The sequence below is a fragment of the Erithacus rubecula genome, assembly GCF_903797595.1.
Source record: "Erithacus rubecula genome assembly, chromosome: 6".
Lineage (NCBI taxonomy): Eukaryota > Metazoa > Chordata > Aves > Passeriformes > Muscicapidae > Erithacus > Erithacus rubecula.
Window position 1 is genome coordinate 13,961,732 of NC_136688.1, and position 21,901 is coordinate 13,983,632.

Genomic DNA, 21,901 nt, shown 5'->3' on the forward strand with positions numbered 1-21,901 from the left:
ATTTCTGTAATTTGATTCCCATAAAATCTTTTACAGTCATTGGTTTCCCTTTGCAAGAACAAGAACACTTGGGCTTTTTCACCTTCAAACCCATGGCCATGTTCTCCAAAGAAGGTTATCTAACACTTCTGAAGTATGTATAAAAGAGACAAGACCTTGTGATTTAGAGAAGGCACACATATTGTCCCTCAAAAGATACAGCAATATCAAAGATATTTTCTGCTATTAATGAAACATGAGATCAACATTTAACACTGATGGGTTCAATCTTATTTTCTAACAAAATAAGACTTACACATCTTTTTGTGTGTGTGTGTGTGTTCATTTCTTTTCATATTCACTTTTGAACCCATTTTGGTACCATTTAACAGAAATGTAAATATGCCAGAATTATGAGTTTCCTACCATTTTCAAAAAAATAATTTACCAAAAGCAGTGCCGTAAAGGAAAATAAAAAAAGGAATATAATAATAAATAATAAGGAAGAGGGAAAAGACATGCTGATGACATGACAGAAACTAAGTATGAAGACATGACAGAAACTAAGTATGATGACAGGAAAGCATTGAAGAACATGCAGGGGAGGACCCGAGCTGTCACAGATCCTGACCAGAGCCTGATGTAAAGTAACCAGGGTTACTGAGGACAGGATGCCTTAGGGAGTCAGATGCATTCATTAACAGCTGGACTCAATTACCTTAGAGGTCTTCCCAACCTTAATTATTCTATGATTTTATGTTTCTGTGCTCACAGAGCTAGTAGTATTTGATTTTATATTATGAATACAATGATGGGAGTATTTTTATTAAAATATTAGTAATTTGAAGACATGCTAGTATTGTTAAATTGGATTAGTGTTATCTGATGCAGATGCAAAATATGACATAAGAAACCTGCACAGATTTCATATTCTTCTATTTTGGATCCATGTTGGAGACAATGCTTTTATGGTAATTCCAAGAAAATTCAAGAGAATACATGAATTACATACAGTCTTGAATTCATGTGATGGTTGTCAATTTGTCAAGAAATGAAACCAAATATGGGATGAATGAAAGTCCTCCTCATGTTTCTTTCTTGGGAAAATGCAACAATTGCTTTCTACAGACTCCACTAACCCCAAACATCAACTAAATACATACTTACTCCTTTTTTACTTTTTGCTGCAATGAGTTCTACTCATTGTCTCTATATCCTTCCACAGAGAAAAGTTATGGCTTTCTTGGGTTATTTTCCCCCACCAGGAATAGTTTCCTGATAAAATGATGTATCTGTTGCTACTTTTGGTGTCTCTTTAAGTGTATTTCTAGCAAATGAAAGCACATAGTAGATTTAAGCCCCATTCAGATCAGTGCAGCTTGTTATCTGAATGAATGGAAATTCCTCCCCAAATTTTTCTTAATAAATTTTAAAAGAATGCTAAGAGACAAGTCAACAGAAAATAAAGGACTACCACAGCCTTATAAAACCTGCTTCTGATTTTCTAATTTTTGCAATAAAAGTCACCATAATATGGTCTTCAATTATTATATTTTTTACAAGGTTTCTCATGCAATGAAAAAAGACCTGACTCTCAATAAGACCAAACTGACTCATGCATAAAGGCATTTTCTAAGCTGTTAAATAATCCTGGAATAATAATGTAATGAGAGGTTAATGACATTAATCATTCATCATCACTGTAATAAAAGAAAGGATACTGTGCTGCAATCACAAATCCTTGGCTAAATTTTGTTATGGGTAATTGCGTCCCACTCACCAAGTGTTTCCTAGTTGTCTTGGGTACTGAGAGAATTGTTCCTGTGTCTGAGCCCCAGAGGTGGGTGCATTTCTGACTGTGTAAAATGACAGATGGCTTCCAATCCTTTGGGATCCTTTGCATGTAACTCATGGAACAGTACTGGAATTCAAAGGAACAGATGTTCCTGTATTATGTGGGAAGAATATAAGCATCTCCATTTACTTTTAAGATAAATGTATTTAATGCTGTTAAATTTCTCCACAGATACCATAAAAAATAAAGATAATAATTTAAAAAAATGCTATCATTGCTTTCATGATTAAAAAGGCATTTGCCAATGGATGGATTTTTATTAGTTTGTTGGGGTTTTTTTAACAATCTGTCTGCTAATACTAAAAATTAACTAGATTTTAGACAGGAAAAGAAGGATGGAGGAAATAAATTAATCTTCTTGTAACATAACAGAAAAATTTCCAGCCATGGAGTAGTACTATATGGTAACTGCAAATCATCTAGTGATATTTTTTTTTCGTGGTGAAATCTGCAACACCAATAGAACATAAAAATTAACTGCAATTCTAGTAATTTACCTAGTCCTTTACCACTGGAGGGCTGAAGGAATATCTTCAACACGAGCTAGATTATCTGATAATTAGGCACTGTTAGCATGAACACTAAGAATTTATATGCTTAGAAACAAGATATTCCTAAATTTAAAAACAAACAAACCAACAAAACCCTGGAGTTTGTGGCATATCTTTAGAATATTTCATCATTTATGTTAGTGCAGTGATCCCTGAGCAAATTACCACATTTAGTTTAAAACTAGAAACTACCCTGAAAAAATGAGTGTGCAACTCCTATACTCTATCATGTTCTATTTCTTGTGTCTTTTAGACTACTGGAAAAGCAATTGTCCTGGTTTTGGGCAAATTTGATAGGAAACCTCCACTGTAATAACATCCTAGCAACTGAATAAGGGCATCTGAAAGAGTAGCCCAATTTGCAAGCACTAAGCTGCCATATATGAAACTTAGCTGAAGCAGTGGAAAACCTACTCAACTTGCTGGGCAAACTCCACAGTCACTTTTATATTGCCTCTGTGACCAGCTTCCTGCTAGATTTTTCTATTTTTCCATATGATCATAGCCCGAAGTTATGTAATTCTATTTCCAAAATGCACAATCTGGTTGAGAGCAACCATGTGAATGTGTAAGTTCTGCCCAGACCCAGGCATTCTTTGGCATATTTCAGTCCAAGCATAATCTCTTTCTGACAAAAAAAAAAAAAAAAAAAAAAAAAAAAAAAGAATAATTGTGTTGTTGTGGAAGTGCAGAGTCAAGACCTGATCCAACAGTTCAACTCCTGCCATGTTTGTTGTATGACTTATAAATCACCAATTTGGCCAGCAGTTCAGGAAGTTAAAGCACCACTCAAGATGTAAACATCACAGATTGTGAGGAAGCAGAAAGTTCTGTGAGTATTGCACCACATTACAGCTATTCCTTTTGACACCATTTATACACTTCTTGACAGGATATAATAACAGCATGGAGCCCACAACCTAGGTCTGGAGCTATAGGCACTGCCTGTTTAATGAAATATAACTTTAGACATTGATGGATAGGCCTCCAAAAGGCAAAATTATCTGTAAAGTGTTGTCAACCCAACTTCATATAGTTTGAACTTAGATTCCTGAATGTTTATAGCTTGGCATGCAAAACTCAGCATAAACACATCTTTAATATGTCAACATATGTCTACACCTAATTCTCAAAATGATGTGCAGTTTTTCAGGGGACTCCAGCAGTGAATCATCATGACTCTGGAGAATAAGAAAAAAGCCCAACAAAGTTATTCAGGAAGTGATTCTTACAGGTTTTCAGGAAGAATGAAAAAAATCCTGGTTTAAAACAATCTTTTTGTCACATTTTTCTGCCTCTTAAGTCAAGGTTTGTCACAAGATTTTATTTAAATATTTTTTCTTTTAATGATCAAATATTTTTCAATAAAGAGTTTATTAAAAAAAGAGTTTACAAAGCTGTTGTTTCTTCCAGAAAACATTCTTTCTGGTGGCCTGGTAAGCATGATAATTATTTTCACATTGCTGTATGATTTTGCAGTTCCATAGTACCAAAGAAGGTAAAAAATACTTTGTTCTTCAGGTGATATCAAATTCCATTGGATTTAGTAGACAGTTGCCATAAACAGAAGTAATTCTTATGTCATGATTTGTAATTTTTGATGTATATTTAGGTTATCCTCAGTACCAGATGCCTGTATTGCACACAGGAGTTTAATGGCATAGCTAAGATTTTAAGCACACAATTGTTTTCCTGAAGATGACACTGTATTATCGAGGGCAGTGTTTTGTCACCTTTTGGTAAACAGGAATAACAAAATGTCTTAGACTTTGTACGTATGATCACATGAAGTTAAAATAATGCATACATGCTTATTTTTCAAAATGGATCATAAGTATATGTTCATTTATAAATTCTGCTTGCATGACACTTGGGAAAGAGAAAATTCGTTTTGTAGTGAATCCATAGCAAAGATAAGACCAAAAATATAATTTAAATAATTACTTTTTAAAAATCACTGGTGTGTACCACAATGAAAATTTTAGCTTACTGTTTAATTTTCTTTGGAAAGACTAAAACTTAAAGAGAAGAGATTTATATGGGTGTATTGACCTTGAGCTTCTCTGAAAGAGTTATACAATATTTAGGAACTATTCTGAGGGCCATTTTAGAAAATTTTGAGGCTAGATACATAGCAATAAGAAAAAATGAGCTAAGAACCACATCTGTAATTCTTCACCTCCAAAAGAGATAAGTTCTTGAAATAGCTCAGCTCGAACTCTGTAAAAAGTAACTATTTATAGAAATAAAAGGGCAGGTGAAGATTCAATCCTTTAGCCTTCACATGAGCAAAAGTTAAAGAAAATCCAATGACTTGCAGAAAATTGCAAGATTTCAGTATGAAACAGTAAGTTTTCTGTTCTATGTGACAAACACAGACATCTGCAGCATCTTGGATTGCACCATATTATTCCACAGATATTGTAAAAGCCATTTCAGAGCTGCTTTTTTATACTTAGCAACTTTTGGCTGAACCTCTTTCCTCCTGGTCAATATGTGAACATTTAGCAATGATCATCTGGACTAGAATATTCTGGATAATGTCTTATTTCCCTTTTCCACTGACACCAGTGGAAAGAGCTCATTGTGATTTCACTGAAGTTTGAGTGCACTTTTGTGGGTGGTCTGTGACAGGTGTCTATTATAAAAATTATTATCAATAACAATCTCGATTAATGTTATGTTCTGTTTCTTCTAGAAATTGCTTATTTTACCAAGGTCAAGTACTCAATATATCATATATAAAAAGCTGACAAGACTGTACAAATTTTGTAGAACTAATGACATTAACTGTCTACTGCTATCATGTGAAGCCAAACCAGCTGGGCTTGATCAGGACATGACTCAGTAATATCTGGATGTATCATCTGATAGACATGAAACTTCCATTTTAGGCAGCTACAGCAGCACAGCCTAGTCACTACAGGATTTTACTTTCCAAGGTTGCTACCTACTTTGCATATTTTTTGCAATTAAGGACTATCTAATTCTCCTATACTAAGAGAAACAACCAGGAATGTGCCATCTGGACTTTTCTTCACCATTTTGGTGTGATATGATAAATAATTTATCTTTCCCAAATCAATCATAATTTATTTATTGACTGCTATTATTTTGTTAATAATTATTACTGCTACTAAGTAGCATCAAAGCCATGCCAATGCTCAGTTTTCTTAAAAAACAGCCAGAACTCTTTGCACAGCTTATATTAAAAAAAGCCCCCTTATCCAGCAGCCTTTACAAACTCAAATTGCAGCTCAGAAAAGAGCTCAGTATCCTTCTAAAAGGCTTGAATTACAGCATCCAACCCCGTTTAATGTATCCCTGAAAAACAATATTCTGTTCCTGCTGGCTCCCAGAAAAATCTATTAATATGGGTTTCCTTTGAGCATCAGCAATGGCACAGTGGAGCCATGACACACTGGGAAGAAATGCTTATGTAACTGTGCAGCTTTTCCTCTTCTGGGAAAAATCCTTTCAGATTTGTAATGGTAGTGACAATGCTGCAAACTACATCCAATGGCTACCGTGATGTACAAATCAGGGCTATCTTATGATGCTAATTAGCAACATTTCAATTACATATGGCTTATTTATAATTTATTTTTTACTCTAGTACTTTGTAATTCTGTCAGAATTTTGAAAGGAATTATTGAAATTCTACATGGATCAGTCATTATGGGAATTTCAATATTGAAATAATTTGTCTTGTAAAAATGCTTTGACGCTGTAAAACTTCATTAACCCTCCAGCAGAGGGCAATATCTGAAAGAAATATTTCTATAAATCCAAACGGCTGATGTTTTTAGGCTATTGCAACTGCAACGTATGTTTCCATCAGGGAATCTTCCTTTGAAAATACAGTTTGCATTTAGTTAACAACTGGGCAAGTGGAGGAGCTTAATAGTATTAGAAGGACTTCTTTAAAACACAGGTTGTAGTTTTTTAAAATAGCATATTACAGGAACTTTAAGATTAAAATGAAATCTAAGAGAAATAAAATGTTTATGACTTTGAAAGATATACCGATTTTTGCATCTTCAATTTTCTTCAAAGAGATAAAAGTTTATTATTATTATATTCTGAAAAGAAAAATAAATAAGTTAGAATATGCTCAGTTCATTCCAGTGCTACAAGTACCACAAATCAAGGTTGAGTGTTACAGCGGCCTACTCAGAGGCATGAAAACAGAGGACAAAAAGAAAAAGAGACGAAAAATATTAAATGTTTTGGAGAAAGCAGTCACTAAAGGATTCCTAACATTATCTAAAATAAGCTATGTGAGCAAATGTATCTATAGAGGTAAATATACCTTTGGAACGGGTGCTGTCTGTTTATAGCTTTACAACAGCATTATTGCGGCTGTGCCCGGTTTGCCGGGAGTGGGACTGGCTGCACGAAGGCCGCGTCCTTTCCGCATCCCTCGCGGTCCGAGGAGCAGCGGGGAGCGGCTGCGGGAGGGGCTGCGGGAGCGGCTGCGGGAGCGGAGGGAACGGCGGGAGCGGCTGCGGGAGCGGCTGCGGGAGCGGCGAGAGAGGCTGAGGGAGCGGCTGCGGGAGCGGAGGGAGCGGCGCTGGCCGCGGTGCTGAAGGGGCGAAGCGGAGCCTCGGCCGCCCCGGGGGCAGCGCTGAGCGGGCGGGGGCAGCGGGCTCCCCGGGGCTCCGCGCCTTGGGCCGGCGGCTCCGGGGACTTGGCAGCGGCTGCCCAGGGCGGCGAGCGCACCCCGCCCCCGCCGGCGCCGCAGCCGGGGACACGCAGAGCCGGCGCTGCCTCCGAACGCTCCCGCACGGACACCTCCGTCCCCGCCCTGCCGGGCACGGCTCTGCCTCCGCCCGCCGCTGCTGAACCCTGTGAGGCCGAGGAGAGTTTCTGACCGTGCCTGGCAACTCCGTGCTGCCGGGAACCCCGAGGGCTGCCTGCAGCGCGCTCCGACGCCCCTCTCGCTGCCGCACACAGGCGCGCTCCCTCGCCCTCGCCCCCCCCGACTCCGCACGCCGTCTCCACCTTGCTCACACACACGCGCGCACTCTTCCTCTCATTCTTCCTTTACCCGCAGGTGAACCGATAGCCACTGAATGAGGACGAAAAGTTAAGAGATTAAACCCAATATGAGCCATCGTTGCTCGTAGCAGTGCCGTATCCAGAGCAGAGCATTATCCGGCGAGCATCCCTGCAGGAATGGAGTCGGTAAAACAAAGGATTTTGACTCCTGGCAAGGAGGGACTGAAGAATTTTGCTGGAAAATCGCTCGGTCAACTCTACAGGTAAGACAGATATCCCTTGTAGGGTTCTACTTCACAGAACAAAATTTGAAGCATTTGTTAAGCTCCCGTTGCTGCAGGAGGTCGAATGGTTTGGGGAGGTTAGCGGTGGCAGGGTAGGGAGCTGTTGCGATTCTGCTGGATATAATCTAGATCCTGGAAACTAGTGCTGAAGCTGCTCAATATGGCACCCTCGTAACTTCTCTATCTGACTCGTAGATGGTGTCAGTAAAGATGTAGTAAAAGATTATCCCACCTTTCTTCCACAAAAACAGGATCCCATCTTGAAATCATAATCATGAGAGAGCAGCAACCTGTATTTTTGTTCCATCTTAATTTTACAATGCACTCCCAGGATCTTGCCCTCTGCCCTTAACAAATACATATTTTTAAAATCTGGTTTTGATTAGTCTTGTCCTTTGTGTGGTTCGTCTTCAGATGAAGGTAAACATGGAGATGCATAAATAATTGATATTCGAACGAATTTTTTTCCTCCTGAAGCCGAAACATATAGAGGAATGTGTTTAATTATTTATCCATCTGCCTTTAGAAGCACCTGCTTATCCTATAAATTATATAGAGCTGCAATTGCTAAACTCAAAAGCATCACTCCTGTATATTTCCATGTGTAAGGAACATTTCTATCACCGTCGAGCCCTGTGCACAGAGATAAATAAGCCAAGATTCTTGCATGCCTACGAAGTGCATGCACTAAAGTTCACACATCGTTCTCCATCCAATCTGGTGACTTTAGTGACCTCCACAACGTTTGAGAATAGTCTGTGAAATTCCAATAAATTTTCGATTTTGCAGTCTGCTAGAAATTACCCCGAAATATTTGGTTTGGTTTGGGGTGTGTTGTTAGTTTGGATTGGGTTTTGGTTGTTGTTTATTATTGGGGGTTTTGTGTGGGGTTTTTTTTTTTGTTTTGTTTTGTTTGTTTGGTTTTTTTGCTTTGTTTTTTGTTTGATTGCTTGTTTTTTGGTGGTGGTGGTGGTGTGTTGTTGTTTTTGGGGGGGGGGGTTTGCCTTTTTTTTTTTTTTACCCCGAATTGCAGCTATAAAGTAACTGCGGATTTGCCTGCCGTGGGTAGGTCACGTAAAAATCTTTTTTCCATACCTATGCGGCAGTGCTGGGCACAGACACCAGGCTGTTTCACAGCATGAGTCACAACTTCTGCTGCCATTTTAAGGGAAGGGGACATATCAGTGAAGTGATACAGACAAAATTAAGGCTTCCATTTTCATAGGAAGTGTACCATTAAGAAAAGCCAAAAGCAAAATTAAAGTCATCAACAGTGCAATTGATTTCCTACCGTTTTTGGTGATATTTAAGTCACTTTCAATTGTTGAAAATTAATAATAAGAAGAAAGGATAATGCAAAATAACTGCTTAAAACTTAATTAAGGAAATAAACTTTTTTTGTTACTCTTGAAGACTCTACAACATTTAAATAAAACTATTATCTCTACTATTTGTAATCACACAGTGAATAATGGAGAAACGGTGCTTGTATTTTCCAGCAAAACTCCGTTTGAATTCACACCTCGACTGACAAACGCGTAATTTGCTAATCTTTTTTCAGCTCACGGCAATTAAGTACTTTGTTTACTCTTCTTAGAATCTAAACAATTTTCTTGCCTCTTACACATTGATTTCCAGTCTATTCCCGAAGACAAGACACCCATTCAGGGAGAAAACACTCCTACTCTTTATCCACACCAACGAATTTTGAACATAAACCCACGATGATTTTTTTTTTTTTTCACAACTTTAAGGCGTTTCTTATTGCCGCGATCTTTAAGCATGGAAATAATAAGCCCAAAAAAGAAAAATCAGGAGAATTTCAGCTGAGTAGCTTTTGGAGAAAATCCCTGTATTTTCTCCCGAACACGGATAACCTTTTAAGCCTTATTCTGCTAATTGTTACTGCCCTATCAGCCGCATGAATTAACCTGAAAGAGATGCTCCTCCGAGTGAGAAAACACTTCTACAGAAGAGATGAAGGCAGCGGCTGTAGAGTCCGGAGTGTCGACAAATGGTCAAGTATTTGCTTCTCAGGACGACATAATTGGTTAGCTTTTCTGGTTTTTAAATATCTCAGTGACTTCAGAAGAAGATTTACGGATTCGGTATGGGACACTTGCTCTATAAAGCTGATTTTTCTTGCTACTAACACAGTATTTTTAAAGGTTTTCCACAAAAGCGTAATAATAATAAAAAACACAAATGTTCTAAATAACCTTTCCTGGTATTTTCCAGCTGATTGGAAATAGCTGCAAATAACCATTTCCCTTTAGATTCCTTCAAATTGTTTTCTAGGAGACACGATTTTCAAGTAAATCTGGGGGACAGAGGGCAATCAGATAGTGCTTAAAGCTGCTCTGGGAAGGTTAAACCTTCTAAGTGATCGCACTCTCACAGCGTGTAGCTGAGCACTGAGATCTTTGGGAAAGCCTTCTCCGGAGATGCCAGTCCTCGGTCATGTTTTCTTTCGCTGCATGTGACAGCCATTTTGCAAATCTAAAATAAATAGCAATATCGCCCTCTTCTGCTCCTCCCTCCTCCCTCCCGTCTTTTTCTCTTGACATTTCTTTTGTTCCCAGAACTAAAGCGAGGTGCACACCAAGATCACCCCTTGGTGTTTCTGACACAACAAGGAGATAATAAAACTTCCAGAAGCCCATTTCTGTTTCTGCGCCTTTTGGGCTACCCAACATGGCGCCTCTGCAGTGGTTACAGATGATGTCTTCTTGATGCGTCCTACATATTTAAGCAGAAGTCTTTAATGATAGATGAGCAATTCTCAGCTAGAGCTCCTCCCTGGGCTGCTGCGGAGGGGTGGCGGGGGGAGTTGGGGATGACTAATCGAGACTCCCACAGGTCATTGCTAAAGAACAGTTGAAGGTGAATGGGAAGCAAGGAATAAATCCTCAAATCAATCTCCAAGCCAAAGGAGCGAGGGGAACGGTGAATTTAAGACTCCAGCTCCCCGAAATTGTTGTGCCTTCAGGCGGCCAGGCCTTGACTTTCCCTTCTTGTGTCGGGCAGAGTCCTAGAGAAGAGGCAGAAGCCCGGGGACACCATAGAGCTGACTGAAGATGGAAAGCCCATGGAAGTACCCGAAAAGAAAGCCCCGCTGTGCGACTGTACCTGCTTCGGGCTGCCCCGGAGGTACATCATTGCCATCATGAGTGGACTGGGATTCTGCATTTCCTTCGGGATCCGATGTAACTTGGGAGTGGCCATCGTGGATATGGTCAATAACAGCACCATACACCGAGGAGGAAAAATTATTAAAGAGGTGGGAACCTTTCCCTCGTAAATCCCACATCCTCCCAGTACAACTCTCAGTCTAACATCTCAACACATGTGGGCTCTGAATGGTTTCGCGGCATTTTCCCTCACCTGAGCCCCGATGCTCCCCAGCCCCGAGGCGGGCGTCCCCCTTCCCCCTGCCCGGCCCCGCCGCTGCCCTTCGAAGGACGGAAATCCCGTTCTTGACGCAGAAACAAAATTTCTACCGATTATTTCTACTTTTCCATTTCCGTTCCTAACCCTAGTTTACGGTATTATCGTGCGGATAATTCGCGCCCCCCCCCCCCCCCCCCGTTTTTTCCACTTGAGAAACGCAGATATCTCCTAAAATAAACGTAGGGGATGGGAGAAGGGGTGCACCTCGCCGTAAAGGAGGCGGGGAGGTTTAGCAGGAATGTTTGAAAACACCAGAGTGAATTTGCTTTGACAAAACGCGTTAAATGATAAGAGCCGTTTTAAAGCGACTTAGAGTGTGGTGAGAAAGACATGATAAATGCAGATGGGTCTTGAACACCCAAACCCACAGACAAACCCCTTACGGCTTGCTGACAGCACAGGGAGGTGAGTGCGGGCTGCGCGCCCCCGCGCCGCGCTGGGTCTGTGAGCCGGAGTCCCGCGGGCCCCGGCTCTGCCCCGCCATCCCTGCCTCGGATCAAGGCACACGGAGCCCCCCTGCCCCTCGGGTGTCACAGGGAGGCACGGGCGGTGCCGGTTCTATTGCTGTTACCGGGTTTGCTGTTCTGATCTAGCGGGCAGTCCCAGCCTCTGCCGGGGGGCTGGGGCAGAGCCCGGAGCCGGCGGCGGAACCCCTTCGATCGCACTGCGGGTGAAGCTAAAGCTCTGAAGTGGCACAATTACAGCCTTCCTCTTGTCTTTCTCTTTTTCTGTCCCGGTCCCTTGCGCTGGAAGAAAGCGAAGTTTAATTGGGATCCCGAAACAGTTGGCATGATCCACGGCTCTTTTTTCTGGGGGTACATAATCACCCAGATCCCTGGAGGGTACATTTCATCTCGGCTGGCAGCAAACAGGTAAATAGCGCCTAACTAGGGCCAAGGCCCCCGTGGGGCTGAGCTCCGGACAGGCGGGGCTCCCTTGCACCCCTGCAACTTAACCCCCGCTCAAAGGCAGCGCCTTCGGAAGCGAAGGACCGCTCGCATGCGATCCGGGAGCTCCACTGCGATGGTGCATTTCTCACCCTCCTTCGAGCAACCCCCTGGTATTGCGGGGGATATCCCATGTTGGTTCCCTTTTCCTTTAGACAGTCACTTAAGGAGGTTGTGGCAACGATACTCAAACAACACCTATTCAGAGGCAAATTCAAAGATTCATTATTTCATCAAAGCTTGAGATATTCCCCCCGCCCCCCCCATGACTGAATCAAATAATTTTGTGATTTTTGTTTTAATGAAAAGGAAAACCGTCAGCAGTATTTTTTCATTAAAGCATAAATGAATCTAGAATGGTCGAAAAACACGTTTAAATGAGACTTCCACAATGAAAAGGAAGTGCAGATGGTCTGGGGACTTAAGGTCTCGTTTCTATGGTGTCTGGCAATTTTTCAAGCACCCAGGGTGCGATTCTACCTGTTAATTAGATCCACTGAGTATTCGAGACACATGAGGCTTTCACATCCACGCTTAATGCCACAGGCTCATCGTTTGCAGAGGCAGCAAAGGTCCTAGTGCCACCCTTCAAACCGGTACCACACTAAGTGCAAAGGGCATTAAACTCAGCCACATATACCTTTAATTCTTCCCAGGACTGGGCAACATTAAGGGTAGGTTTGGATGGGCAGAGAGGCTTAGCCTGACGAGCAAGATGGCTTATGTGTGCTTGAGAATGAGAGGAAGGAGAGAGTGTGGCTAATACAATACATGGTCTCCTCAAGATAAAAAGCTTTTAGAGAGATCTACAGTAGAAATGAGTATTTACAAACGGAAAGATGCTCTGTAACTGAGAAAACACTAATAGTCAGAAATGTAAAAGGCTTTTTCAAATAGCCATTAATAGCCATTAACAGCCATTAACAGCAAAGGACTATTTGCATTTTCTTCTTCCTTTAATAATTTTTGCATCTTTACACAGTCTGTAACTCGTCAGGATTAATTGGAGTTTTAGTTGAGTAAAGGCTGCAGAATCTGACTCAGAGAATCAAAAGTTGTCTTCGTTCATTCAAACAACATGAGGAAAGCCATTTGAACCAATTCAGATGTAAAGTGATGCAACTATAGAGATTTGCAAGACAATGGCCGGGACATTGCCAGGAAAAATCAGTAATAGAAGCACACAAGTTGACAGGTTCGAATCAGATTTTTCTCTTCTTCACAAACATTTACATTTATGACGATAGCTGAGGAGTACTCCAGTTGAACTCGGTGTATTTTATCTAGTTAGGTATTATTCCTGTGGAAGCACTTCATGCCTCAGGTGTATTGTATCATTCCAAGGCATCTCGCTGCCTATATATTCTGTAGGGAGCCCAGGTTACTTGTTAATGCCCCAAGTGGTGAGATGAAACCCCTTCTTTTCTTTTCGTGTTTTTCACAACCAAGTCAATGACTGTAGTTGGACTAGTGATATTTATCACTTGTGAGACTGATGATTATTTGGCTAGAGTTTATGACCCTTTCAAAGATTCAGACACCATTATGATGCTGCTGAGGCTTGCTGTGGTCTTCACATTTCATAAGTCATTTGGGGTATATATATATATATAAAAATGTTGATAAACTTGTGGGTTCAAAAAGATCCAGTCCATCAGATGATATATTAAACTTTTGATTGACTGAATTCTGTTCAGTGTATGACACTTGAGTGCAAAGTAACATTAGAGAGGGAGGGACCACCCTGAAAACAGTCTCACTGAGTGGGATCCTGAGCCATGGGGGACTAGAAACACATCACAAGCTTTCAGCATGATGGTCTACTAAAGTAATCAGTGTAATCCTAGAATGTTTATTTTTCTTTATTTAGTACAAGGAGTTTGTTTAAGTCAATGTTGTTACCCTTGGGTTTTTGTGCGTAATTTGCATTCATATTAGTATGGGTGTTGAAAAATTAGAGATTGCTTTAGAGATCTTTAATTGCTTTAAAAATGACAGTATAAAGTGATGCTTAGTGAAAGAAACAGCAAGAACTATGTATTCAGAATATATATATATATATATAAAAGATTACTAAGAGATAATATGATTGTAAGTATAGATATAATCCCACTGGAAAAATTACTTGGTATGAGTGTATGCTTTAGTCCTCTGGAAAGAGAGTACAAGAATCAGCAATTGACAGCCATACAAATTTTTAAAAGCTTAAATTGTAACAATAATGACTACCCAACACTGGTCCAAACAGAGAAATTATGTCATAGCTTTTTTCATTGACTTATAAATTCCTATAATGGAAGCTATGTTTTAGCTATTGTGAAATGTTTGAAATAGAGGGATAATTAAGAAAAATATTAGGGATAATCAAATGTTAAGGGCTGTTGCCATAGTGAACTTCAGGCTATGTGGTCCTATAAGTAAGCACATGTTTTGCTTATAATCTAGAATTTTAATAATTTGATTCAAATTAAAATTCCTTATCTCACATTCATGCTACTTTAGCTGTTTGTGAAAGAACTACCTGCTGTGCTGTCACACACATATGGAAAGGTGTGAAACTGTGCCCAGTTTTATACCCTTATTTCAAGATAATTTGAATATCATTATATTTTAAATTTCTGATACACCCTTTAAATATTCTTTATGTTGGAAATCTATAACAAACCCCTTGCCCTACCAAAAGCAGTACTACAATGCTGTGGCAGTATTTCCTCACTGATTTCCTAAGTGAACTGTTTAAACATTTACTGTAAATCAGGAAGGATTCTTTGAAATTAATAGAACATTGTTAGGTTACACCACAGATAATCAATTCCCAATGCAGTTATATATTTAAAACAGAAATTCCAGTTTTGTCCGTATATGCCAAGCATTTTTTTCAAAAGTAAATCTGTAATAATCACAGACTATTTTTTATAAAACAACTTTGAGGGCCCATTTTAGCTCCTTTGTGTATATTCAAACATTAGAACCTTCTAACACAAAGAGACACAAAAGGCAGAATAGAATGCCATTTGTCTAAAAATTAAAATCACCTATGGTAATGACATATATTTTTTACTACCTGTCAAAACTCAAATCCTGGCACTATTCAGATTAAAAAATGTAACTACATGACCATACAACATTTCTCTACAATGCAATTATCTCTTATCTATGCATAACTCTTAATCATTGTCACTCTAATCTGAATGAAATTATACAAATTAACATTTCCCTTCAAATTAATCTTTGTCTCTCAAGTGCCTTTCTTCCTGTTATTAAAGGCTAAATCCTTCTTCCCAGTAAGTACTCTGATAGGATTATTTGTATGAATACAATGAATGATATTTTAGACAACTGTCAGTGCATCTTGTCTCAGAGTCCCATAGATTTTCACTGAAATTGTCATTAGCATGTCAGTGAAATCAGAATCTCTCTGACTCAGCCTTAATGACAACAAGCATAAAGATTTAAGGTAAAGTATTGATTTAGAAATACAAATAGAAAAATGCCCCAGAAGTTCACATCTTTACATTTCTCTATTTTAAAAAGAGAAATTGTTCCATTCTTTTAGCAGGCAGGCATATTGTGTGTTTTCTGATTTGCAAACAATAATTAATTCACAGCATGAGTAGGGGATTAGTGGATGATTAAACAAGTGCCAACTTCTGGACTTCTGAGGACTTAAACTGACCTTGCATTGTGAGGGGAACCCCCCCAGAGCTTCACTTGCCAATCTCACCTTTCATATTCAGTCCAAAATCCTGCAGATTGAGCTGGTCTGATCCCTGGCACTGGTGTGGGGCTCATGTGTTTCCAGGAAAAGCAGCCAATATTGCACAAAAACCCCCAGGATGATTTTGTCACCCTACTGCACTGCAGGTTCTTTTAAGTGCCCGTCTTTGCAAGAAGGAGACTGGGGAAACTGGTGGCCGGTACTGCTGCTCCCTCTGCCATATGTTTCAGGGTCCTTCCATTTTTCTGTCATGAATGATGAAGCTGTTTTCACAATTTAATGATGCAACAAGGGATTTAGATGGGGGTTTTGCTTGATAAAAGGGGGCCTCAGATGTGTGACAAAAATTAATAATGTATCCAAGCCCTTATTATACTAGATTAGATGGCGGGAGGTCAACTTTTACATATTAATGCTTCATGAAGGGTTTATAATAGGATTTAGTATGAAGAGCAGAGAGCACATCCCCCTCCTCCCATAAACACATATGAATGAAAATAACCTGTTTTATCTCGATTTAAGAAAGCCAGATAAAGATGTTTCACTATGGTTTCTGGCCACAGGCTGTTTTCAAGGAGATTTGGTTTTAAGCAATTCTCCTATGGACCATGCTCAGACTAGGACTGGTGCTTGGGAATAAGTGTTCATCTCTAATGGCAAAGGTAGATTATTCTCTCTGGTTTTTTGGGGCAGCTGAGCTCATGTGCCACTCCAATATTCATGGCATAATCCCAGTTTTGTTAGCCCTGTGTCATTTTATGCAAATTAAGGGCCCAATTTAGAAAAAAACACTACATTCTGTCTATCATTTAGAAAAACATCAATTGTCAGGGTGAGCATTTCACAGGGATATTCTTACAGTAGAGGGGTCAACAGAGTCATGGATAAACTAGCCTGTACTAGGCAAAAGTCAGAGTGACTATTTATGCCACAGAATAGTTATAAATAATGTCTCCCCATAACGACTTCAGTTCTACATATTTGATTTGAAATATGGAAACATAAGTAAAAGTTATCCCAAGAAGTGCTATCAGTGAGATTACAGACTAGACTATGACAAATATTATCAAGAGTATTTAGGTTTCAAAGAAGATGAACAGGTTAAATCATAGGCATATGATTTTTAAAAATTGATACAGATAGTGTAAGTCTTCCAATGAGTGGCTACTCACAGTTTCCAGTCAAGGAGGTGAATGTGAAGAACAGTTGAAAATGCATGGAGAGCAGCTGAAAAAAAAAAGAAAAAAAAACCCCATTATTTTCAAGCAAAAATAATCTTTTCAGAGTTAATAAAAACACAGTTTATATCCACACATATTGGAAGCAGGTAAACCATCATTAATAGTGTTTAACTTTTAGCTTTCAAGGCACCTCAGGCAAGAGTGTTATAGGCTAAACTGTTATTTTCTCTGGTACGGAGAAGCAGCTGTATGACACTACATTGACAAATGTGGAATTTTGGAACTAATTGAATACGAAGGGAAGTAATCCTCGAGGCAGAAAACGCAAAGAGCCAAATTTATCCTTGACTATTTTTTTTCAGACTAAATATAAAATTTTCAGTATTTAGTCCCCCATGTTGAGATATAACAAGAGTAGGGTTATGTTTGAAATTTGAGCTTATTTTTGCATTCCATCCTCCATCAATGAAAATTCTTTGAAATCATTATCTGTAAAATTCACTACACAGTTTATGTAAAATTACACCAGATACTTTCAGAGAATCCTAGCATGATTTGGGTTGGAAGAGACCTTAAAGATCACCCAATTTGAATTCCCATGTTATGCCACCCCTTTCAGAGCAAGGTGATAAAGAAACTTCTTATTTGTTAGGTTTATATCATCCAGATATAATGCTGTCATATAACTTGGCTCAAAGTTTTCTTCTAATCCTGAGTTCACACAAATCCTTACTGCATTAGCAGTGGTATCTAATAAATAAAACAGTCTCTGAAACAAAACCCAGGGATGTTTCTGACCATTACTGGCAGACACTCTATGCAACAGGTATCCTTAATCACCTCTACTTGCTTAGTTATTTCACCCCAAAACAATTTGTACACTAGGTTTGATGCAACAAAATGTTACCTAGGTTGGTTGTATAAAAACACTAATGTCACTGTCACTTTTCTCTGCCTTTACTCTGAGCAGTCCTGACACAATCAGCTGTAACATGTGGCCCATGTATCAGAAAACATTCCAAAAAACAGTATAGATGTCCAGCTTTTCTCCACAAAACATTTTAAAATTAATCCTACAGATGATTCCTTTGATAAATGTGTTATATATCTCTCAATCAGCAGAGGCAGTTGAACCACAGCCTAAGCCCTGCATGCTGGTGAAGTGATTTGAATGAGACAGTCCTGGTTTGAAACATTATCTAGCAGATTACATATTTAAAGAGCGAGCTGTCCCAAAGCTAATGAGCTAGAAGGAATGAGTCAGAGCTTTATCTAGACATATATAGATATAATGAGTTGTAAAACGAAACCACAGGTTGAGAGATTCCCCAGCTGAATTCAGACAGGAAGGAGAAAGGATTAGTAGACTGAGCAAGTGAATGAAGAAAAAAAGCAGACAAGGTGTAGAGGATTTGATTTGCTTAGTGATGCAAAAGGAAGAAGATAGAACTGCAGTTGTGGAAACTGAAGAGATTAAAACCATTAAAATAAAACAGCATGGGTAGAAGACATACTGGATATGTGAAGTAAAAAGTTGGAAAGGAAAAACCACTACTAAGTAGGGCAAATGTTTATAACCTCTCAGATGGAACCTGATCTGCTTATGAAAGAATAATGTAATACACTTGCAGGTAAGAGCAACAATTTGAATTTAATGACCCAGGATTCTTTTGCATTCAGCATCAATTCCAATGACTCTGCCATCCAATAGCGCCCAAGTTTCTATAAAATACACATTGACATATAAAAAAATAGGTCTGTAAACAAGCAATGGAAGGTGCAGCCTCAAAACTGTTTGGCATCTTGGTATGAGTCAGTGGCATCAGTGAGGTTTGAAGAAGGCAGAAAGATAAAGGAATTTGCATTGCTGATGCACACCAACTTAATCTCTGCATGGCTTTTCACACTGGTGCTTGATCCAGTCCCTTGTATCATCTGCTTTGCTAAAAGTCTCATGAATATTTGGGATTTTTTGATCTTCCAACCTGGCAGATCAAACTATAGCAAATTCAGGTCATCAAAATGTACATGTTCTGTATCAAAGTCTGAGAAGGCCCCCATCACACCTAATATGGATAGAGATACGCTTTGTGAGGAGGGAAGTGTTAAATGTCAGTTAACCCCTGAAATTTCTATATATTCAAGATTCTAAGTTAAAAAGTCAATCACAAATTGTCATCGCCAGCAACATTTGCAGAAGAAAATAATTCTGAAAAGCTGCTGTAACCCACAGACATTCCAGTTAGCCTGTCTTGCTTCTTTCTAAACATTACGTTTTACTGGAAAAAATGAAGCATTTAAGTCATGTAGTTCCTCTCAGAAAAGAAAATATTCTTTGGGTCTTATAAAAATATAAATTAAGAATGTCTATGTTGTGTTGCTGCCCTTTGCAGGAGAAGGTGTGTCACAGATGAAGGACAGTAGGCAGAACTAAAGTAAAAGAATACATTTTAGAAATCTTGAGCTGACAGAATAGTCTGAAAAGTCACTTTCTGTGATACATATTCTGCTCCTCAGAGCTGCTGCTGGACTAGGATTCTTCCAAACAAGCACTGTTCAAGAAAGAACAGCAAAGAAGAAACAAAACCTAGCTTAAATTTTTATATATGTTTCATAAAATAAGTCCTTGTTCAACATATTTCACCCAATTTCTGTAAGGAAAATGGCAAACCAGCTCACCAACTTGAGTCCAAATAAATTTCATTTATTTTATAGTGACAGATTTTTTCATTTAATCTTTAAACAAGGTTGGGAAAGTTTCACAAGAAGCCTCATGTTGTCAATCCTCTTTATTTTCTACCCTTACCTAACGAATTTGTAACTATGAGTAGGGAAAATGTTTTATCACTGTTTACAAATCAAATATTTGGTCAATACACATACTTTATCCAATGAAAATAATGTCCTCTAGAATATGATCAATATTCATCTAAAAATGTCAAATGCAGAGGTTTTTCAGAAAAGAACATGGGTTACGTTTTCCATAGGTCCCTGTTTACAGTCAGAATTAACTAATTTGTAATATTTGGAATTTAATTTATTGTAGTGGTGCAAAATACTTTCACACACACCCCCACACACCCTATGATTCCCTAGAAAACTAACAAAATAATCAAACTTTCCTATTCAGTAGATAGATCTTCTGTGAAACGATGATCAGTGACACTTTGGAGGGAAAAACTACTCAGTTACAGTCCTGAGTTAATTTTTTATGGAAGCCATTGAATGTTTTCTATATTTTCATATTTTTCAATGCAAATCTGTTAAAATAGTTTTAAGTGACCAAGACTTAATGTTCTTTAATTATTTTGAATTTTAATGAAATTATGTTACTAATTCACTGACACAGCATTTATTTACACATCTTAAAACTATCTAAAACATTTTCTTGTTTAAATAAATATTTAAAAATCAGTTTTAAACCTAAAGAGTTGCTTTTCAATTTTTTAAAGGGCAAATTTAGCTAAGGTACTTTATATGCTTTAGAAAAGACACATTTGGTGTCTATAAATTTAATTTTCTTCAGGTGACTTGTTCAGAGAATCTAAACATCGATAATAGTGAAATTGTGGAATTTTTCAAACTTATTAAAAATTGGCATAAATAAAAATACAGGGGACCCAGATGAGGAATTGATTCCAACATGTACACATTTATGAATTCTTTGCAGCAATTTTCATTCCCAGTCACTGGGTTAAAAGGATGCCTCTAACCAGGACCCCTTATTTTCAGATATCCTATATGTAATGTGATATGTCATCCATCTGGCACTCAGCATTTGAAGTGCACTGTGCTCAGCTCACCTTTTGAGCTGACACTGCTTCCAGCTGAGTAACAATATCTGTAACACACTGCAGAATGCTCATGTAATGGGAATTGCCTGACAAAGGTAGACAACTGCAGTGCTGCTGCACAGATTAGAAATCCAGAGATGAAAATAAATACAATTATTTTTCTTTTGTCCAAAAGAGATAAAAGAGCCAATTGACTTGAAACCCAAATAGATTAATTTCACCTGCAACCTCATTCTATTCTAAGTACTTCTTCTGAGCTGTGAAAGTAATTTTCTTTCTCTTCTCCCATCCCAAATGTCTTGCATTCAAATAAAATTTTGCTATTATTGCTACTTATATTACAGGAGGATTAAGTCACAGTTCAATGCCAGCAATACACTGAAGATCAATGTTAGATTCTGATTTTTGGGACTGAGTCTACTCAGTCTAGAAATAGAAATAGATAAGTAAAGCATAATCTTTTGTTTCAGGACTGCTTCTGGTCCACTGATGAGGACCAGAATTTATTGGGCTTTTCCCTCTCTCCTTGACATACTACTACTGCATTTGTTGTCTTCTTCTCTATATGGATATTTTCTTCCAGATATAGTTGCACAGTTGCTGATTTTGAGTCAGAAAGGCATTTTTTTCAAGGCTGCTGTAGACATATCATGACATTTTAATCCATCCTAATGCACGGGCTAAGAATTATGGCAGCATCGTTGGTGTTGCCTGATTTATCTCTGTGATATTTCTCTGCAGTTTTCCCAGAATTTACCTTTAATCTGCTAAAGCATTTAATTTTTGCCATGGCATTAAAATGTTTTGGGGGTTTTGTAGTGTGCCCAGAATCAAATGGATTTGCAGGGATACTACTGAATGAAAGTGCAGCCACATGGATTTCCTAGGTTGGCTCACTTCAGAGCCCAGCTGTGGAAACACAACTGAAGATAGAACAGGGCAAAGTACCTTTAAACTGTGAATCCAATAAGGGCCACACCTCTCCATTCAGTGTGACATCAGAATAACAAGAGGGGAAACAGATTCTTTTGTAAAAATGCAGTGGGGTGTGGAGAGGAAGGAACGCTCCTAAAAGAGCTGGAAACTGTGTTATGCAGGGAGCTCTATCTGTCTGAGAATGAACATTAACCACCAATGCACA

General features: G+C 38.8%; 1 protein-coding gene across 2 annotated transcripts in view; it reads left to right on the forward strand.

Moving 5' to 3' along the window:
• The first annotated feature begins 7,016 nt into the window (after positions 1-7,016).
• SLC17A6 (solute carrier family 17 member 6) overlaps positions 7,017-21,901 on the forward strand; it is a 32,759-nt gene continuing 17,874 nt past the window's right edge. Inside the window, exons 1-4 of one of the 2 annotated variants that reach the window (XM_079310009.1) lie at positions 7,017-7,235; positions 7,442-7,649; positions 10,698-10,950; positions 11,874-11,992. In XM_079310009.1, coding sequence (XP_079166135.1) covers positions 7,564-7,649; positions 10,698-10,950; positions 11,874-11,992 — 458 coding nt within the window. In that variant the 5' untranslated portion in view covers positions 7,017-7,235; positions 7,442-7,563. Of the gene's footprint in view, positions 7,650-10,697; positions 10,951-11,873; positions 11,993-21,901 lie in introns of both variants that reach the window. The other variant, XM_079310008.1, reaches the window with a different exon arrangement.